The following is an 18,430-nucleotide window of genomic DNA, read 5'->3' on the forward strand; positions in this document are numbered from 1 at the left end:
AGGACCAGTTCAGTCAGTCGAAGGAGGGTGTCAGTGGAAGGATACTGGTTGGTTCGGCGGGAAAGGAAGAAGCGAAGGGCTTTGAGTCCTTTGTGATGGGGGATGGAGGTGTACAGGGACTGGATGTCCATGGAGAAAGGTAAAGAGGGACCTGGATCTGTAACTTGGAGAATGTTCGGGATAACTTCAAAATTAGCAAAGCTTGATTTCCAGTGAGTGTTGACCATGGTCAGTAGTGTAGGTTAGAGTGCTCACTGTACCAGACCCCAGGCCTTGTCCCCCTGAATCCCTCTAGGCCCTGTCCAGCCGAAGTCTGAGCGCCTCTGACTGACGAAATGGTTCCCATGGTGACGCAGCGCGCTGACGTCGGGCGGTGCCCAGTGCGCAGGCGTGGCCGGCTGGTCCTCCACATTCCCAGCATTCCCCCGGGCGGTCATGGCAGCCGCCGCCGAGGTGCAGTTCGCTCAGAGGCTCGCCTCCAACGAGAAGCGTTTTCGGGATCGAGCCGTCCGTAAACTTCGCTGCTATCTGAGTGCCCGCTCGCAGCGACTGTCAGGTACTGAGGCCGAGAGGCCTCCCTCTCCCCGGCCCGCTCCTCCCTGGCCTGGCCTGGCCAAGCCAAGACATTCACACGTGGGTTAGTGAGGGCTGGGCAGGCAGGGACCGTCACATAATGGAGCATTGTTAGGCCATTCAGCCCATCGGACACTACTGTGTCACTCACTCATGGCTGAAACGTTACTTACCCCCATTCTCCTGTCACCCCTTTCCCTCCCAAATCAAGAACCAATCTGTTCCTGTCTTAAAGACACTGTGATTTCACCACCATATCCCTCTACAATGAGTTCACACAGAGTCACCACCCTCTGGGTGAAGACATTCCTCCTCATCTCAGTCCTGAAGGGTTGTCCCTTCACTGTGAGGCTGTGCCCTCTGCTCCTGGTCTCTCCAACTTGTGGAAACATCTTCTCCACGTTCACTCTATCCAGGCCTTTCATATTTGGGCTGGCGAAAGATGAGAGAGTGGTGAGGGGGATGGGGTGGATTAGAGCCGGTGGACCTGAACCAAGTGGGGTTCCTGATGATGTAGCAGAATTCTGGTGACTCTGCTGTTGACTGATGAGTGTGGAAGAGGGGTCTGGATTACCAGGCAGAGGGGGAAGTATAGAGAATATAGGCATCAAGTTTTGGGGAATGCCACCAATGAGTGATGGGGCAGTGCAGATGTGGAAGGACCATGAGGGGGTGAGCCAGCTCACTGAGGGAGAACATGCACTGATTAGGTTTTAGTGAGTAGACAGTGAACAAAAGGAGGCGCTTGACCAACTGTCCTTGGCATATGAGAAATGGTGTATTTGGAAAAGAACAAGAGGTGACTGAGTTGTCAGGTTGCAGTAACAGCTGGTGTTATGTGGGCCCAGGGACCAGGTGGGGCTGAACAAGAAGCAATGGAAAAGACAATTTGTGGGAGAAGGATGACAATATAGAGAGGTTTCAGACTGGAGGGGCAAGACTTTGCTGCATTTGGATAATTATACTTACACTGTATGTAAAATACCAAGTCTGTCCTCAAAAGCTACCAGCAAATTCTGCTTTTGTTGCGTGATGTTTTTTGACATGTATTGGTCTTGCCCTTTGATCTATGCACAATGCTGTAGTTTTCAGGATTCCAACAATTCATTCTGTTTTATTTTATAAGGTGGTTTCAGTCAGGATGAGTTACTGAAAATATGGAAGGGCATTTTCTACTGCATGTGGATGCAAGACAAACCTCTCTTGCAGGTAAGTCATGATTATAGCAGGGCATCCCAAACAGTGGGTCGCATACCTGGTGGGACTATGGAAATAGTATTTGAGATTGACAATGACGGCAGGAGGGAGAAAATAACTCAGTCCAGAGGTGCTGCAGGGTCTGACCTGGAATGTGTGCAGCAGGACTGTCAAAGAATAAGTGGCAGACATTGAGCTCTCACTGAACAAGAATTCTGGGTATTCCAAGATGGAGGGCGGGAAAAATTTCTGGCTGTAAGAGCTGCTCCTTTTTTTTGAGGTATTTTAGGTGTTGGAGGTGATTTCCTTGAATTCTAGGAGCAGCAATTACTGTTTTATATGCTGTTGCATTGTTTTGGAACTTTGGGGAAAAAAAGTCAGTTTACATTTAAGAGGCATTTGGATGGGTATATGAATAGTAAGGGTTTGGAGGGATATGGGCTGGGTGCTAGCAGGTGGGACTAGATTGGGTTGGGATAACTGGTCGGTATGGACAGGTTGGACTGAAGGGTCTATTTCCATGCTATACATCTCTATGACCTCTCAAGGAGTTCTTTATTCTCCTGTGATCAAGTGTCTGGTGTTGACGTTTTGACCTTAGTCAAAAATTCTGTATTTGAAGCTTGGGTTGTTGTTTGCCTCAGCAAATGATGAATTCTGGGTTGGAGGAGGCACAACATGTATTTGTAAGGTTGTGTTGCTGCTGGCTCTCAGAAATATTCCTGTGATGCAAACTCGGTGATAGGGTTGTTGAGGCTCCTCCTGCAGGCAGTAAAGATGTAGCTACACCCTCTTCATCTGGACAATAATGCAGAATTGATCATAAAATGAAAATTAGAGATCTTGCCTTGTGTGGCTTAACTGATAAAACCTCTACTATTTGTTACAGGAAGAATTGGCAAACACCATTTCCCAATTGATACACGCCTTCAAAAATCTGGATGCCAGTAAGTTGCTGCTGTTCTCATACTCAATATCTTGTTCCACAGAGACAAATTGAGGAATAGTGGATAACATGGTTGGATTGTTTTGTTCTGCACTCAACCAATCATTCAGAATGGGGATACTTGTGAAGCCACCCACTCCAGTGAGTTGTTTAATCGTCCACAATAATTTACAACTGGATGTGGTAGGACGGTAGGGCTTAGATCTGATCCATTAGTTGTGGGATCGCTTAGCTCTGTCTATCATTTGCTGTATGTGCCATTTGGCATGCACATAGGCCTGTTCGGCTTCATTAGGTTGACATCTCATCTTTAGTATGTCTGGCATGCTCTCCCACACTGTTGAACTAGGGTTGATACCCTGGCTAGATGGTAATAGCAGAGTGTGGTATTCAAAGTTTGGGAGAAGATCCCAAGCACTGAGGATGTCACCTAGACGGGACGAAACGTTTGCAAGACAAATTCCCAGCTCGGCGAATAGAACCACAACAACGAGTGTGGTATATGCTGGGTCATGAGGTTACAGATTGTGCTGGAGTACGATTTATCTGCTGTTGATGGCTCAAGTGCCTCATTGATACTGAGTCTTGAGTTACTAGATCTGTTTGAAGTCTGTCCCATTTAGCACAGTGATAGTGCAGCACAACACGAAATAAAGTATTCTCAATGTGAAGGTGAGACTTTGTCTCCACAAGGCCTGTGCAGTGGTCACTTTTGCTGATACTGTCATGGACAGATGCATCTGCAGCCAGCACATTAGGAAAGGTGAGGTCAGATATGTTTTTCCTTCTTGTTGGTTCCCTCACCATCTGTCGCAGACCCAATCTAACAGCTCTGTCCTTTAGGACCTGACCAGCTTGATCAGTTGCTACTGAGCCACTCTTAGTGGTAGGCATTGAAATCCGCCACCCAGAATACATTTTGTATCCTTATCACCCTCCGTGCTGCTTCAGTGTTGTTCAAAAGGAGGGGAACTGATTGATCAGCTGAGGGAGGGTGGTATGTGCTGAACAGCAGGAGGTTTCATTGATTCTTACAGTGTAGAACAGGTCCACAGGCCTGGGTCTACACAGACAAACAAAAAAAAATCACCCACGTACACTAGTCCAGTTTTCCCGGGTCATAGCCTGAAGGTTATGACATTTTGAATGGTCATCCAAAACCTTTTAAACGTTTTGCCACCAGGATACACGAACACCAGCTAGCCACAAAAAGACACGACCCTCTCTCCCTCGTAGCCCTACACAAGGAGGAAAAAAACCACCATTTTGACTGGGACAACACATCTATCCTGGGGCAGGCTAAGCAAAGACATGCCAGAGAATTCCTAGAGGCCTGGCACTCCAACCACAATGCCATAAACAAGCACATAGATCTAGATACCATCTATCAACCCCTCAGAAAATGAACAGGAAATGACATCATCACAAACCCCAGGAACCCCATCCAGGAGAAAGATATAAATAGAAAGCAGGAGACAACAGCTTCGCTTCACTTGGAGGTTGGCACTGATGATGTTACCTAGCCAGGTAATGAAATGTCTGGATATCAAACCTACAGCTCAGCGAGCAAACCTACACCCTAAACCTTTTAAAGGTTTTGAGGTTTCCACCTCAGTTGCCCTCCAGATAGTGCATCCCAGGTCCCCACCATCCTCTGGGAGAATGGATTTGAGGAAAACTTCTTTCTGAACCTTTCACCTTTCAATAATGCCCCATCATAATTGACCCTTCAACTATAGGTAACAGCTGCTTCCTATCCACCCTGTCTATACCCTTGGATCTTTTTCATCTCAATATGATCTCCTCTCCTCTGTTCTAAAGAAAACAATCTGACCCTCTCTCTTCATAGCTCAGCTGCTCCATCCCAGGCAGCATCCTGGTGAATCTCCTCTGCACCCCCTCCACTGCAATCATGTCTTTCCTATAGACTGGAGACCAGAATTCTGATACTCCAGCTGTGGCCTAACCAAAGTTTTGTACAGCTCCACATATCCTCCCTACTCTTATGATCTATGCAATGCCAGATAAAGGCAAGTGTCCCATATGTGTTTGATAAGGTTCTCCATGGTATGCTGATTGAGAAAATGAAGTCATTTGGCGTCCAGGGTGTACTAGCTAGATGGATAGAGAACTGGCCAAGCAGCAGGAGACAGAGTGGTAATGGAAAGGAGTTTCTCAAAATGGAGAACTGTGACCACTGGTGTTCCACAGGGATCTGTGTTGGGACTATTGTTGTTTGTGATATACATAAATGATCTGGAGGAAGCTATAGTGCTCTGATTAGCAAGTTTGCAGATGGCGCTAAGATTGCTGGAGTAGCAGATAGTGAAGGGGACTGTCAGAGAATGCAGCAGAGTATAGATAGATTGGAGAGTTGGACAGAGAAATGGCAGGTGGAATTCAATCCAGGCAAATGCGAGGTGATGCATTTTGGAAGACCCAATTGAAGAGTGAGCTGTACAGTAAATGGAAAAGCCTTGGGGAAAATTGATGCACAGGGTAATCTGGGTGTTCAGGTCCATTATTCCCTGAAGGTGGCAACGCAGGTCAATAGTGGTCAAGGAGGCATACGGCAAGCTTCCCTTCATCGGATGGGGTATTGAGTACAAGAGTCGGCAGGTCATGTTACTGTTGTATAGGACTTTGGTTCGGCCACATATGGAATACTGGGACAATTCTGGTCGCCACATTACCAAAAGGATGTGGATGCTTTGGAGAGGGTGCAGAAGAAATTCACCAGGTGTATTGCCTGGTATAGAGGGTGCTAGCTATGAAGAAAGGTTGAGTAGATTAGGATCATTTTCATTGGAAAGGAGGAGGTTGGGGGGGACCTGAGTGAGGTATAGACAGGGTGGATAGCAAGAAGCTTTTTTCTAGAGTGGGAGGTACTCCATTAGTCAGGGTGATGAGTTCAAGGTGAGAGGGGAAAAGTTTAGGGGGGATATACGTGGAAGGTTCTTTATGCAGAGGGTGTGGGTGCCTGGAATGCATTGTCAGCGGAGATGGTAGAGGTGAGCATGATAGCGTCATTTTAAGATGTATCTAGACATACATAAAGGGAGCAGAGGAATACAGAACCTTAGAAAATAGACGACAGGTTTAGATAGAGGATTTGGATTGGTGCAGGCTTGGATGTCCAAAGGGCCTGTTCTTGTGCTGTAATCTTGTTTTTTCTTGTTCTTTGTTTGCCCTCCTAATTGCCCTAGAAACCTGCCCTGCTACCTACAGAAATTTTGAGACAAGCACCCCAAGATCCCGGTGTTCCTCTGAGCTTCCTAGTGTCCTGCCATTCGTTCTGCTCCCTTGTCTTGTTACTTCTTCGAGAGTGGATCACCTCTCATTTTTCACAGTTAAGTTCCACCTGCTACTTATCTGCCCATGTAACAAACTCATCCATCCCTATTTTTAAACCAAGACTTTCTTCCTCTCTGTCAACCAATGGCCAATCTTCGTGGTATCAGCAAACATAACTATCATCTCCCCCAGATTGTAATCAACTTGTTCAGAGATGTTATTCCACATCCTGGAGCAGGTGGGACTTGAACCCTGTCCTCTTGGTTCAGAGTTAGGGGCCAACACTGCTGCATCACAAGAGCCCAAGTTCCTCAGGGTAGTGTTTTCAGCTCCATTATCTTTAGCTGTTTCATCAGTGACCTTCCCTTGATAACAAGGTCAGAAGTAAGGATGTTGGCTGTTGGTCTTTCACGAAGCAAACCTGCTTTCCTTGCCTTGTCTGACCTACATGTGACTGCAGGAGACAGTGAGCAGTGAAGATGCTGGAGATCAGAGTCAAGAGAGTGGTGCTGGAAAAACACAGCAAGTCAGGTAGCATCCGAGGAGCAGGAGAATTGATGTTTCAGGCATAAGCCCTTCATCAGGATGTGACTCTAGGCCCACAACAATGTGTTTGACTCTTAACTGCCCTCTGGGTTATTAGGAGAAAGTGAGGACTGCAGATGCTGGAGATCAGAGCTGAAAAATGTGTTGCTGGAAAAGCGCAGCAGGTCAGGTAGTATCCAAGGAACAGGAGAATCTATGTTTCTTCAGGAATGAGGAAGGTGTGCCAAGCAGGCTAAGATAAAAGGGACTTGGGTGAGGGGCATTGGGAATGCGATAGGTGGAAGGAGGTTAAGGTGAGGGTGATAGGCCGGAGAGGGGGTGGGGACGGAGAGGTCGGGAAGAAGATTGCAGGTCAAGAAGGCGGTGCTGAACCTGAGGGTTGGGACTAAGATAAGGTGGGGGGAGGGGAAATGAGGAAGCTGGAGAAATCTGCATTCATCCCTCGTGTTTGGAGGGTTCCTAGGCGGAAGATGAGGTGCTCTTCCTCCAGGCGTTGTGTTGCCATCGTCTGGCGATGGAGGAGGACAAGGACCTGCATGTCCTTGGCGGAGTGGGAGGGGGAGTTAGTGTTCCGCCACGGGGCGGTTGGGTTGGTTGGTGCGGGTGTCCCAGAGGTGTTCTCTGAAATGTTCTGCAAGTAGGCGGCCTGTTTCCCCAATGTAGAGGAGGCCGCAGTGGATGCAGTAAATGATGTGTGTGGAGGTGCAGGTGAATTTGTGATGGATATGGAAGGATCCCTTTGGGGCCTTGGAGGGAAGTGAGGGGGGAGGTGTGGGCACAAGTTTTGCATTTCTTGCGGTTGTAGAGGAAGGTGCTGGGGGTGGGGGGTGTGGACCTGACGAAGGAGTCGCGGAGGGAGTGGTCTTTCCGGAATGCTGTTAGGGGAGGGGAGGGAAATTTATCCTTGGCGGTGGGGTCTGTTTAGAGGTGGCGGAAATGACAAAGGATGATACGATGTATCTGGAGGTTGGTGGGGTGGTAGGTGAGGACCAGTGGGGTTCTGTCCTGGTGGCGATTGGAGGGCCGGGGTTCAAGGTTGGAGGAGCGGGAAGTGGAGGAGATGCGGTGGAGAGCATCATCAAACACGTCTGAAGGAGGCCATCTGGGTTGTTCGGGAGTGGAATTGGTCCTCCTGGGATCAGATGCGGCGGAGGCGAAGGAATTGGGAATATGGGATGGTGTTTTTACAGGGGGCAGGGTGGGAGGAGGTGTAGTCTAGGGAGCTGTGGGAGTCAGTCGGTTTATAGTAAATGTCCGTGTTGAGTCGGTTGCCCAAGATAGAAATGGAGAGGTCTAGGAAGGGGAGGGAGGAGTCTGAGACGGTCCAGGTAAATTTGAGGTTGGGGTGGAAGGTGTTGGTAAAGTGGATGAACTGTTCAACCTCCTCGTGGGAGCACGAGGTAGCGCCAATACAGTCATCGATGTAGCGGAGGAAAAGGTGGGGGGTTGTGCCAGTGTAGCTGGGTTATCAGGGATGGTCAATAAATGTCCCAGTCAGTAATACCCACGTGGTGTGAATGGAAAAAAAAATGTATGGGTGGATTGGTTGTAATATTTTCAAATTTGTTGATATCACAAAACTAGTGGGAAATATAATTTGTGAGGAATATATATGGAGACTTCACGAAGACTCTGAAAGTTTAAGTGATTGGGCAGCAATATAGTAGAATGGGGAATACAGTGTGAATATGTGTGATGTTACCAACTTCAGGAGAAGAAGCTGTGCGTATGTGAAGTACAGAGATTAGTGAGTGTTGGCATCCAGAGGACTGGTGTCCTTGACAATGAGTCACTAAAAGTGAGCATTCAGGAGCAGAAATCAACAAGGAAGACAAATGGTCATATGGTCCTTCACCACATGGAGTGCAGGGAGTATAGGTGTCTTACTGCGGTTGTATGGAACATTAATGAGACCCCATATGATGTACCGTATACAGTTTTGATCTCTATCTAAGGAAAGATATATTTGCCATTGAGAAAGTGCACTGAAGGGTCACCAGATTAATTCCTGGGATTGCAAGATCATCTTGAGATGAGGTTGAGGAAACTGGATCCATATTTCCTGGAGTTAAGAATAATGAAAGATGATTTGTTGAAACTTTGCAATTTATTATTTGGATGGTAGGGTTGCTGTAAGTGGGATGTTTCCCTACCTGGACTCCCGCCCACCTTCCGAGGACCCTTTCACCCACCTCCAACACACTGCATCCACCTGGACACCCCGCGCTGGCCTATTACCTTCCCTCTACCTCTTCATTTCCAACTGTCGCCGGGACATTAATCCCCTGTCTGCCCCCCTCCCCTACTCCAACCTCTCATCCTCACAACGTGCAGCCCTCCAATCCCAACCTCACCATCAAGTCAGCGGATAAAGGGGGCACAGTGGTAGTCTGGCGCACTGACCTCTACACCGCTGAAGCCAAACGCCAACTCGAGGGCACCTCTTCCTACTGTCCCCTCGACCATGACCCCACCCCCATCACCAAACCATCATCTCCCAGACCATACAAAACCTCATCACCTCAGGAGATCTCCCACCCACAGCTTCCAACCTCATAGTCCGGGAACCCCGCACTGCACGGTTCTACCTCCTTCCCAAGATCCACAAGCCGGACCACCCTGGCCGACCCATTGTCTCAGCATGCTCCTGCCCCACTGAACTCATCTCCACCTACCTCAACACTGTCCTATCCCCCCTAGTCCAGGAACTCCCCACATATATTCGAGACACCACCCACGCCCTCCACCTCCTCCAAGACTTCCGTTTCCCCGGCCCCCAACGCCTCATCTTCACCATGGATATCCAATCCCTCTACACCTCCATCTGCCATGACCAGGGCCTCCAAGCCCTCCGTTTTTTCCTCTCCTGACGTCCCCAACAGTACCCTTCCACCGACACTCATTCATTTGGCTGAACTGATCCTCACTCTTAACAATTTCTTCTTCGAATCCTCCCACTTCCTCCAGACCAAAGGGGTAGCCATGGGCACACGTATGGGCCCGAGCTATGCCTGTCTCTTTGTTGGCTATGTAGAACAGTCGAACTTCTGTAATTACACCGGCACCACTCCCCACCTCTTCCTCCACTACATTTATGACTGCATTGGCGCAACCTCGTGCTCCCGCGAGGAGGTTGAGCAATTCATCAACTTCACCAACACATTCCACCTTGACCTTAAATTTACCTGGACCATCTGTGACACCACCCTCCCCTTCCTGGACCTCTCCATCTCCATTAATGACAACCGACTTGACACTGACATTTTTTACACACCCACCGACTCCCACAGCTACCTGGATTACACCTCTTCCCACCCTACCTCTTGCAAACATGCCATCCCGGATTCCCAATTCCTCCACCTCCACCGGATCTGCTCCCAGGAGGACCAGTTCCACCACAGAACACACCAGATGGCCTCCTTCTTTAGAGACCGCAGTTTCCCTTCCCACGTGGTTAAAGATGCCCTCCAACGCATCTCGTCCACATCCTGCATCTCCGCCCTCAGACCCCACCCCTCCAACCATAACAAGGACAGAACGTCCCTGGTGCTCACCTTCCACCCTACCAACCTTCACATAAACCAAATCATCCGCCGACATTTCTGCCACCTCCAAAAAGACCCCATCACCAGGGATATATTTCCCTCCCCACCCCTCTCCGCCCTCTGCAAAGACCATTCCCTCCGTGACTAACTGGTCAGGTCCACGCCCCCCTACAACCCACCCTCCCATCCTGACATCTTCCCCTGCCACCGCAGGAATTGCAAAACCTGTGCCCACACCACCTCCCTCACCTCCATCCAAGGCCCTAAAGGAGCCTTCCACATCCATCAAAGTTTTACCTGCACATCCATCAATATCATTTATTGTATCCGTTGCTCCCGATGCGGTCTCCTCTACATTGGGGAGACTGGGCGCCTCCTAGCAGAGCGCTTTAGGGAACATCTCCGGGACACCCGCACCAATCAACCAAACCGCCCCATGGCCCAACATTTCAACTCCCCCTCCCACTCTGCTGAGGACATGGAGGTCCTGGGCCTCCTTCACCGCCGCTCCCTCACCACCAGACGCCTGGAGGAAGAACGTCTCATCTTCCGCCTCGGAACACTTCAACCCCAGGGCATCAACGTGGACTTCAACAGTTTCCTCATTTCCCCTTCCCCCACCTCACCCTAGTTCCAAACTTCCAGCTCAGCACTGTCCCCATGACTTGTCCGACCTGCCTATCATCTTTTCCACCTATCCACTCCACCCTCTCCTCCCTGATCTATCACCTTCATCCCCTCCCCCACTCACCCATTGTACTCTATGCTACTTTCTCCCCACCCCCACCCTCCTCTAGCTTATCTCTCCACGCTTCAGGCTCACTGACTTTATTCCTGATGAAGGGCTTTTGCCTGAAACGTCGATTTCGAAGCTCCTTGGATGCTGCCTGAACTGCTGTGCTCTTCCAGCACCACTATTCCAGAAACATAATCATAGCATAAGGGCAAGACATCTCAGACTGAGATGTGTTTATTAAGGGGGCACACTGATAGAGATTTGTAAGATTATGTGGAGCATCCAAGAATTTTGAAGCAAGTGAGGGTAGAAATTGCCGAGGCACTGTCCCAAATCTGTCAGACTTCCAAGGACTTAGAACAATATAGCACAGGAAAGGGCCCTTCGGCCCAAGATGTTGTGTTGAACATGATGCCAAATTAAATACATCCCTTCTGCCTACCCGGAGTCCATATCCCTCCATTCTGTGCATATTAATGTGCTTATCTAAAAGTCCCTTAAATGCCCCTATCATAATTGCCTCCACTACCACCCCTGACAACGCATTCCAGACTCCTACCTCTCCCTGTGTAAAAAGAACTTGCTGCTCACATCTCCTTTGAACTTCCCCCTCTCACCTTAAACGTATTCCCCCTAGTATTAGAGATGGAGGAGGTGCCAGAGGCTGGAGAATTGTAAATGTTACAGCTGCCTTCAAGAACAGCTGTCAGGCTAGTTCTGGCACAAACAGACCAGTTAGTTTCACTTCGGTGGTGGGGCAGCTTCAAGAAACAATAATTTGGAACAGATTCAGTCGTCACATGGGAAAGGTGGATACTGAGGAAGAATCAGCAAGTATTTCTAAAATGAATATCATGTTTAACTAACGAGGAGGAGTATTTTGAAGAGGTAATAGAAAGGTTTGCTTAGGATAACAGTATTGATGTGGTGTACATGGATTTCTAGGAGGCCTTTGATACAATGCTTCACAACAGACTTGAGGAAAGTTTTAGGTCATAGTAGAAAATGAACAGTAGCAATGTGGAATCATAATTAGCTGAGTGATTGGGAACAGAGAATAATTAATTGTCAATGGATATTTTTCCACCTGGAGGAAAATTTGTAGTGGAGTTCCCCAGAGATCGGTATTGGGACCCTTGCTTTTTGTGACCTATATTAACGATCTGGATTTTGATGGGCAGGAGACAATCTCCAAGTTTGCACTAAACTTGGAAGAATTATAACTTGAGGAAAACAGTGAGGAGCTCCAAAAGAACATTGTCATGTTGGTCAAATGGGCAAATAGGTGGGAGTTAATATTTAATACAGAGAAGTGAGAGTTGATGCATTTTGGTAAGAAGAGCATTGAAAGACAATACAAAATAGGAGATACAATTTGAAAGAGGGTGCAGGAGTAGAGGGAGTTAGGTGAACATGTGCACAGATCATTCAAGATGACAGGATGGGTGGAGAGCAGTTAGTAAAACATAGACTTCTTGGCTTTATAAATAGGGACATGGAGTAGCAAGGAGGTGTTGAACTTGTATCAGACCTCACCTAGAGAATTGTGTACGTTTGTGGGTGTCACGTTATAGGAAAGATGTGAATGCACTGAAGAGCGTCCAGAGGTGATTTATAAAAATGGTTCCAGGAATGACAGAGGTCAGTTAGGATCGATTGAAAAAGATTGGACTGTTCTCCTTCAATAGAAGGGCTTGATAAAGTTTTTAAAATTATGATCTCGTGGACAGAGAAGATAGACAGAATCTAATCTTGCTCAAAAGGGAAAGAACAAGAGCAGAGATTTAAAGTGATGTGCAAACAAAGCAAGGGTGATGTGAGAAAAATGTTTTCACACAGTAAGGAGTTAGGGTATGGAATGCACTGTGCCTGGAAATGTGGTGGAGGCAGATTCAATTGAGGCATTCAAGAGGAGCATTGGATGGTTATTTGGATAGAATTGGGCAGGAGTATGGGGAAAAAGTCAGGAGATTAGCATTAAGTAATAGAACCAGTGCAAGCATGATGGGCCAAATGGCGACCTCCTGCACTGTAACAGTTCTATGTATGAGAGTTTACACTTCAGGCACTGTGCAGACTGAGGTTCTGAGGAGAAAACTGAATGAGTGTAGGGGAATAGAGATCTGTCTATTCTGACAGTGTAAGGACTGCTGAATACCTCCAGTGGGATCTGTTTGCAACTTTGATTTCACTTGGATTTACTGAGCCATTGTTACATCTTATTGTGCTGCAGAGTTTCTGTTCATGGAGACATTCTTTCAGACAATGAATCGTGAGTGGAATGGAATTGATCGTCTTCGCCTGGATAAATTCTACCTGGTGAGATTTAAACTTTAATTAGGTTTCCTTTCACTATCACTCAGACTCTGGCAGCTACTGGCCTATCGTGAAGATTGTGTATTGGTTGTTTAGTCAGCTTCATGATGTATGGCAGTGACAAAGCCACATGGTGCGACCCTTGAGTCTCATCTCTGTAAAGATCTGTGGTGTATTGTAGGTGGCATACCACCACCACTGTCACCAAATCCATCTGGATTAAAAGCACAGATTCCCCATTTGACCTGAACTGTGGGATGTTGAGGCTGTTTACAGCACTGCCTGTGTGACTGAGATGGGGTACATTCAGCAATGATCTGGAATTGAACCCAGATATCCTGATTAATATGAATTGGCTGTGCAAAAGACTGTACTTTGCCTCCACAATGGCTGAGCTCAGTGTTTCAAGTAGTGGAGGTTAAAGTGCAGTTTGAATCATGACTCACTGATGTTTTGCCTGCCTTTGCTCTGCAGCTTATTCGCTTGATGCTGAGGCAATTTCTGGAGGAATTGAAGATCATGAACTGGGATGACAGGTGAGCGGAATTTTAAAGCATCCTCCATTAACACAATCTGTTGAGGCTAATTGGCAAAGTGCTGTGAACAGTTGTGAATGTGCACTTGGCTTGCACACCTAACTGAAACATGGTTTCTCTCACTGGTGTTGTTACGTATCTGCTACTTGGCACTGTTGTATACCTCTGCCACTGCCCCAGGCAGCACATGCCCTCTGCCTGTCACCACTGATGATTGACTGAAATAATTCTCTGTGCATTGAAAACTCTATCTTTGATATGTCATTGGGTTTTTCAAAATTCTGAAGCAGGCATTTATATTGCAGAGTTCACGTGAACTGATCTTGTAAACAGTTTGCTGAGTGTTCTTTGTGCTGTTTCGACTGGCTGACATGGCATCCTAATCCAAAGGGGAATCTATCGCACTACTTCAGTTTTACTTTGTTCATTCATGGAATTTGGGTGTCATTGTCAAGGCCAACCCTTGTTGCTTATCCCTAAATATCTTTGAACTGGGGCCATTCAGAGGGCATTTATGAGTTGTCTACATTGCTGTGGCTCTAAACCAGACCAGCAAATGGATGGCAACTGTCCTTCCCTGAAGGATTTAGTGAACCATGTTTTCCACAATCACTGGCAGTTTTATATAGTTTCATGGTCACAGTTATGAATGATTTATGAGCATCTGACTCGTACTCGTACTTACAAGTGAGGTCCTATATTATTATTAATGCAATCTTTACTTGTACCTATGGCCATTTTATATTGTGTACAAGTTGACTTAAAATGCACAGAGGAACCTTGATTATCCGAGTGAGATGGGCGGGCACTATTTCATTTGGATAATTGATTATTTGGTTAATTGGCTTTTCTGTGAAGTCTGCTCCCCATTCAGGAGACTAGGCAAAAGCATACTGTGCGTGAGACCCTGCCCGTCCCCCACCCCCATCCGCTCTCACCCTGCATCCGCAACCCCCTCCATCCCCACTCAATGTCCGCCCCCATCTGAAACAACCCCCACCCCCAGCCTCCGGGGCAGCCGGACTGTACACCAACAGTAAGGCTGCTGTTGCCTTTGTGGGGTAAGTCTTCAAATAGTGCGCGCGTGCACAACTTTTTGATAGGTTCCACCTCTGCCCTGTATAGGACAATGTTGGAGAGATTATCTGGGGAAGGGGTGGTTTAGGGTACACCCCTGTGTAGAACTTCAGGGCAAGTGTGGGGGAAGAGAGAGAGAGAGAGCAGGAGGTCAGTGATTTCGAGATGGTGTCTGGACTGTCCAGGGCTGTTCTCAGTAGCATCTCAGTGAGCTGAGTTTGGTTTTAATCATTGTACCTGTAAACAAAAGACACAATCAGGGTTGAAACAGCTCTTTGATGTAATGTTTCTATCGGGATCTTGAGATCCCCTTCGGATAATCCGATACTCGAGGTTCCCCTGTATTGGGGAATGTAAGCCATGGATTGCCTGTAATGTGACCTGAGCTTTCAGCTCAAATTTAAAGTTAATTTGAGTTTAATTTAAATTAAATTTAATTTAAATTTCATGAGTTGTTATTGTGAAGGTTGAATCTATGTCTCCAGAACATTGGTCTGGGACTCTGAATCACTAGTCCAATGATATTATCATTGTGCCACCTCCTCCCTGCACACACTGGCAATTGCTGGCATTGATGTAATCCAGGTTCTGTATCTATGGATGAAGGTTTGCTTATCAAGCTGGAAGATTTGTTTTGAAAACCTTTGTCATGAAAGTGAACCTGCCAGCTCAGCGAGCAAACCTATATCCATAAACTCAACCTGAGCTACAAATCTTCTCAAAATTCTTTATCCATGACCTTCTAAACTCAGCTAACTGAAAATGCTGTTAACATTTGTAGAAAACTAATGGAAGAAAAACTTTTGATACTAAAATTTGAGTGAGCATGGCTGGTTACTGTTTAAGTCACTGGAACTGTGGATATTTGGATGGTTGCATGGTGCATTGCATCTTGGATTTCATCTTGCGTTTTCTGCAGTGAACATTCCTCTTTTGTTTACAGTGTTGTCAACCGATTTTTAAGCTGTGTGATGACTGAGGTGCTGAAACCTACCAGTAACACTGAGGCCAGTGGAGTTCGCTTTCATTTTGTTGATATCTACCTGCAGGAACTGGCCAAAGTTGGTGCGCACCAGGTAAAAAAAAGGAATCCCTGGAGTGGTGGAGTTTTGTAAGGAACTGTTGTAATCTTCACTGGTTCCCAGCATCTGTACACTCCGCTGTGATGTTGATGAAGGTGTCCAGCAAACTGGAAGCTTGTGTGAACTATGGAACATCCATACATGAATTAATTCTCGTTGGCTATTTAAAATTTCAGCTGTCTTCCCCACTTGCTCTCTCTCCATCCGCTCTGGTTGAATATTAAGTTTGATTTGTGTGAACTATATTGAAACTATTTTGGCAAAAATATAGAACAGGTCGTACAATTATTGTATTTTAACTGCATTCTCCCCTCCTTTGGCCCAGCTGACTGCAGACCAGAACCTGAACTTTATTGATCCTTTTTGCCGAATTGCTGCCAAAACCAAAGAGTGAGTATCATTCTGTCAGCGTGTCAGTGTCTTTTGTCACAAAGTTAGTCCCTTTTTTTTCCTAAAAGCTGTTCCTTGGCTCAAGGAGACTCTGCCCTTGGTTTTTTTTCAGAGGGGCAATAAACCGGGCCAGGATCCAGTCAGTGTGGTTTGGGACAGAGAGGGAAAGGATTTTGAGAGGCCTTTTGTTTATATGTAAACAGATGAGACTTCAGGCCAAAGTGGTCATGTTTTAGAAGTGACCTATACAATTAAAGGGGAGTGGTCACCTCTCTAGCTGGTAAAAACAATGACTGCAGATGCTGGAAAGCAAATACTGGATTAGTGGTGCTGGAAGAGCACAGCACTTCAGGCAGCATCCAACGAGCCGAAGTAACTACTGAGTTAGGTGACAATGACCCCCACTTCAGTGGGGGTCATTGTCACCTAGCTCAGTAGTTACTTCGACTCGTTGGATGCTGCCTGAACTGCTGTGCTCTTCCAGCACCACTAATCCAGTACCTCTCTAGCTGGGCTGAGCAGTTGAGTTCAGTCTGACCTAGTGAGAAGTTCAACAGGAACCTCTCCCTCGCTGTCTCCCTCTCTCTGCTCTTCAGTGTCAACCTGTAAGCATGTGTTCCATTTATACTGCTTCTTAAAGGGAGTTTTGTTATTGGGACTATTGTGCATATGTGTTTTTGTTGGCACAGTGGCTCTGCGGTTAGCACTGCTGCCTCACGGTGCCCCACAGGCGAATGTCTGTGGGGCTGTTGTATATATTCGTAACAGCATAGTTAAGTCTAGTTGGATAGGCTGAATTCTGTAGGGGTTCTTTATTCTGCTCTTTGTGTTTCATTGTGTAATTTTGTGAATACATTTTTTGGCTATTTTAAAATCTACTACTCAACCTAGCTATCTTACTCCAGGTAATTTTCACTGTACACTTCCCGAAACCAATTGCAAAGTTATGGTCTGGGGCTGCCTGCTTAAGAATGTTTGAGTGGTCTGGCCTAGTCCATTAGGCTGTGCTGTGTGAGATGTTTGTTGTGACCCCTACGTCAGTGGAAGTCCCTTGCACTCTCTGGACTCCTCACCAGGGTGAGGCTGCTGTCTGGGACTTATGAGCACCATTGCAATCTAGATCAATATGGAAACTGCCTGCTGTACTCCGGGCAGGGAGGTGATTCCTGAATTCCTGAGGGACCACAATCCACAGGTATTCCTGAGCAAGAGAGCCTGGGCTAGGAGCTGCTTCTGAGAACCAAGTATATCGTAACCCATGGCTAACCATACTGGGTCTGGAGTATGACTACAGTGAGTAAAGGGTTGGTGTCTGGGTTGTTATTACCTGGGGTAGCGGATTTGGGGTATTATAGCCCTGCGATTGGGTCTGGGCCATTATCACATCAGAGAGCTGCTCAGGCTCCAGTGTGTTATTATCCTGTGCGATCATTGGGGTCTGCTGATTTATGTCTGAATGATTCTAATTTTTGTTACCTACTGTATTTGGCTGCAGTCGAGTTTTGTTTCACGTGGTTTCCCAAGGAATCTTCGAAATGATTGTGGACCATGCACCTTTTGCTATCGAGGATTTGGTGGAAGAGCTTCAGGGCAGTGAGAATGAGGAGCTGAATTCCAGCGATGTAGAGGAAGATCTAACACAGAAGATAAATGGTGAGGAATTACTCTGGTGTGAAGTGGGGTATCTAGTGACTTGGCAGAAGTCTCTGGAATTCCCAGTCAGGACAGGTGATCTTGCTGAAACATTAAAGATTCGAAGGAACTGGGTAGGTTCAGCCACTACAGCGTTGTTCTCTGTTGGACTGTGTAGACACAGGCACCAGGATAAGTGCTGAACTGTTCACTCAGAGGGTAGGGAATCCTTGGAATTCTTTAGACCAGAGTGTTGTGACTGCTCTGACTGAGAGAGAGGTCTTTAGCACTGAAGTGATTTGGAGAATGTGGGATTCTGTCTGGAAAGCGAGGTGAAGTTGTGAACTTAATGTTGCAATTGGCTCAATGGGACATATAGCTTTTTCCAACTCTGATTGCTTGCTTGTGTTCTTTGTGATTGCAGCCAGAGAAGCAACAAGAGCTGGTTATTTTGAGCTTTGAGTTACTCCCACTAATTTGCTGCTTTGTTGCACCTGGTTTTCATTATGGCTGGTTCTTGTTTTATTATCAACTAGGAGAAAGTGAGGACTGCAGATGCT

At 46.9% G+C, this 18,430-nt stretch overlaps 1 protein-coding gene across 1 annotated transcript in view; it reads left to right on the plus strand.

Moving 5' to 3' along the window:
• Window positions 1-400: 400 nt before the first annotated feature.
• LOC140486546 (ribosomal RNA processing protein 1 homolog B) overlaps window positions 401-18,430 on the plus strand; it is a 46,388-nt gene continuing 28,358 nt past the window's right edge. The window contains exons 1-8 of the mRNA XM_072585844.1: window positions 401-556; window positions 1,700-1,782; window positions 2,660-2,717; window positions 13,071-13,156; window positions 13,628-13,689; window positions 15,710-15,842; window positions 16,174-16,238; window positions 17,734-17,891. Of these exons, the coding sequence (XP_072441945.1) occupies window positions 436-556; window positions 1,700-1,782; window positions 2,660-2,717; window positions 13,071-13,156; window positions 13,628-13,689; window positions 15,710-15,842; window positions 16,174-16,238; window positions 17,734-17,891 (766 nt within the window). The 5' untranslated portion in view covers window positions 401-435. The remainder of the gene's footprint in view (window positions 557-1,699; window positions 1,783-2,659; window positions 2,718-13,070; window positions 13,157-13,627; window positions 13,690-15,709; window positions 15,843-16,173; window positions 16,239-17,733; window positions 17,892-18,430) is intronic.

The sequence above is a fragment of the Chiloscyllium punctatum genome, chromosome 15 (assembly GCF_047496795.1).
Source record: "Chiloscyllium punctatum isolate Juve2018m chromosome 15, sChiPun1.3, whole genome shotgun sequence".
NCBI lineage: Eukaryota > Metazoa > Chordata > Chondrichthyes > Orectolobiformes > Hemiscylliidae > Chiloscyllium > Chiloscyllium punctatum.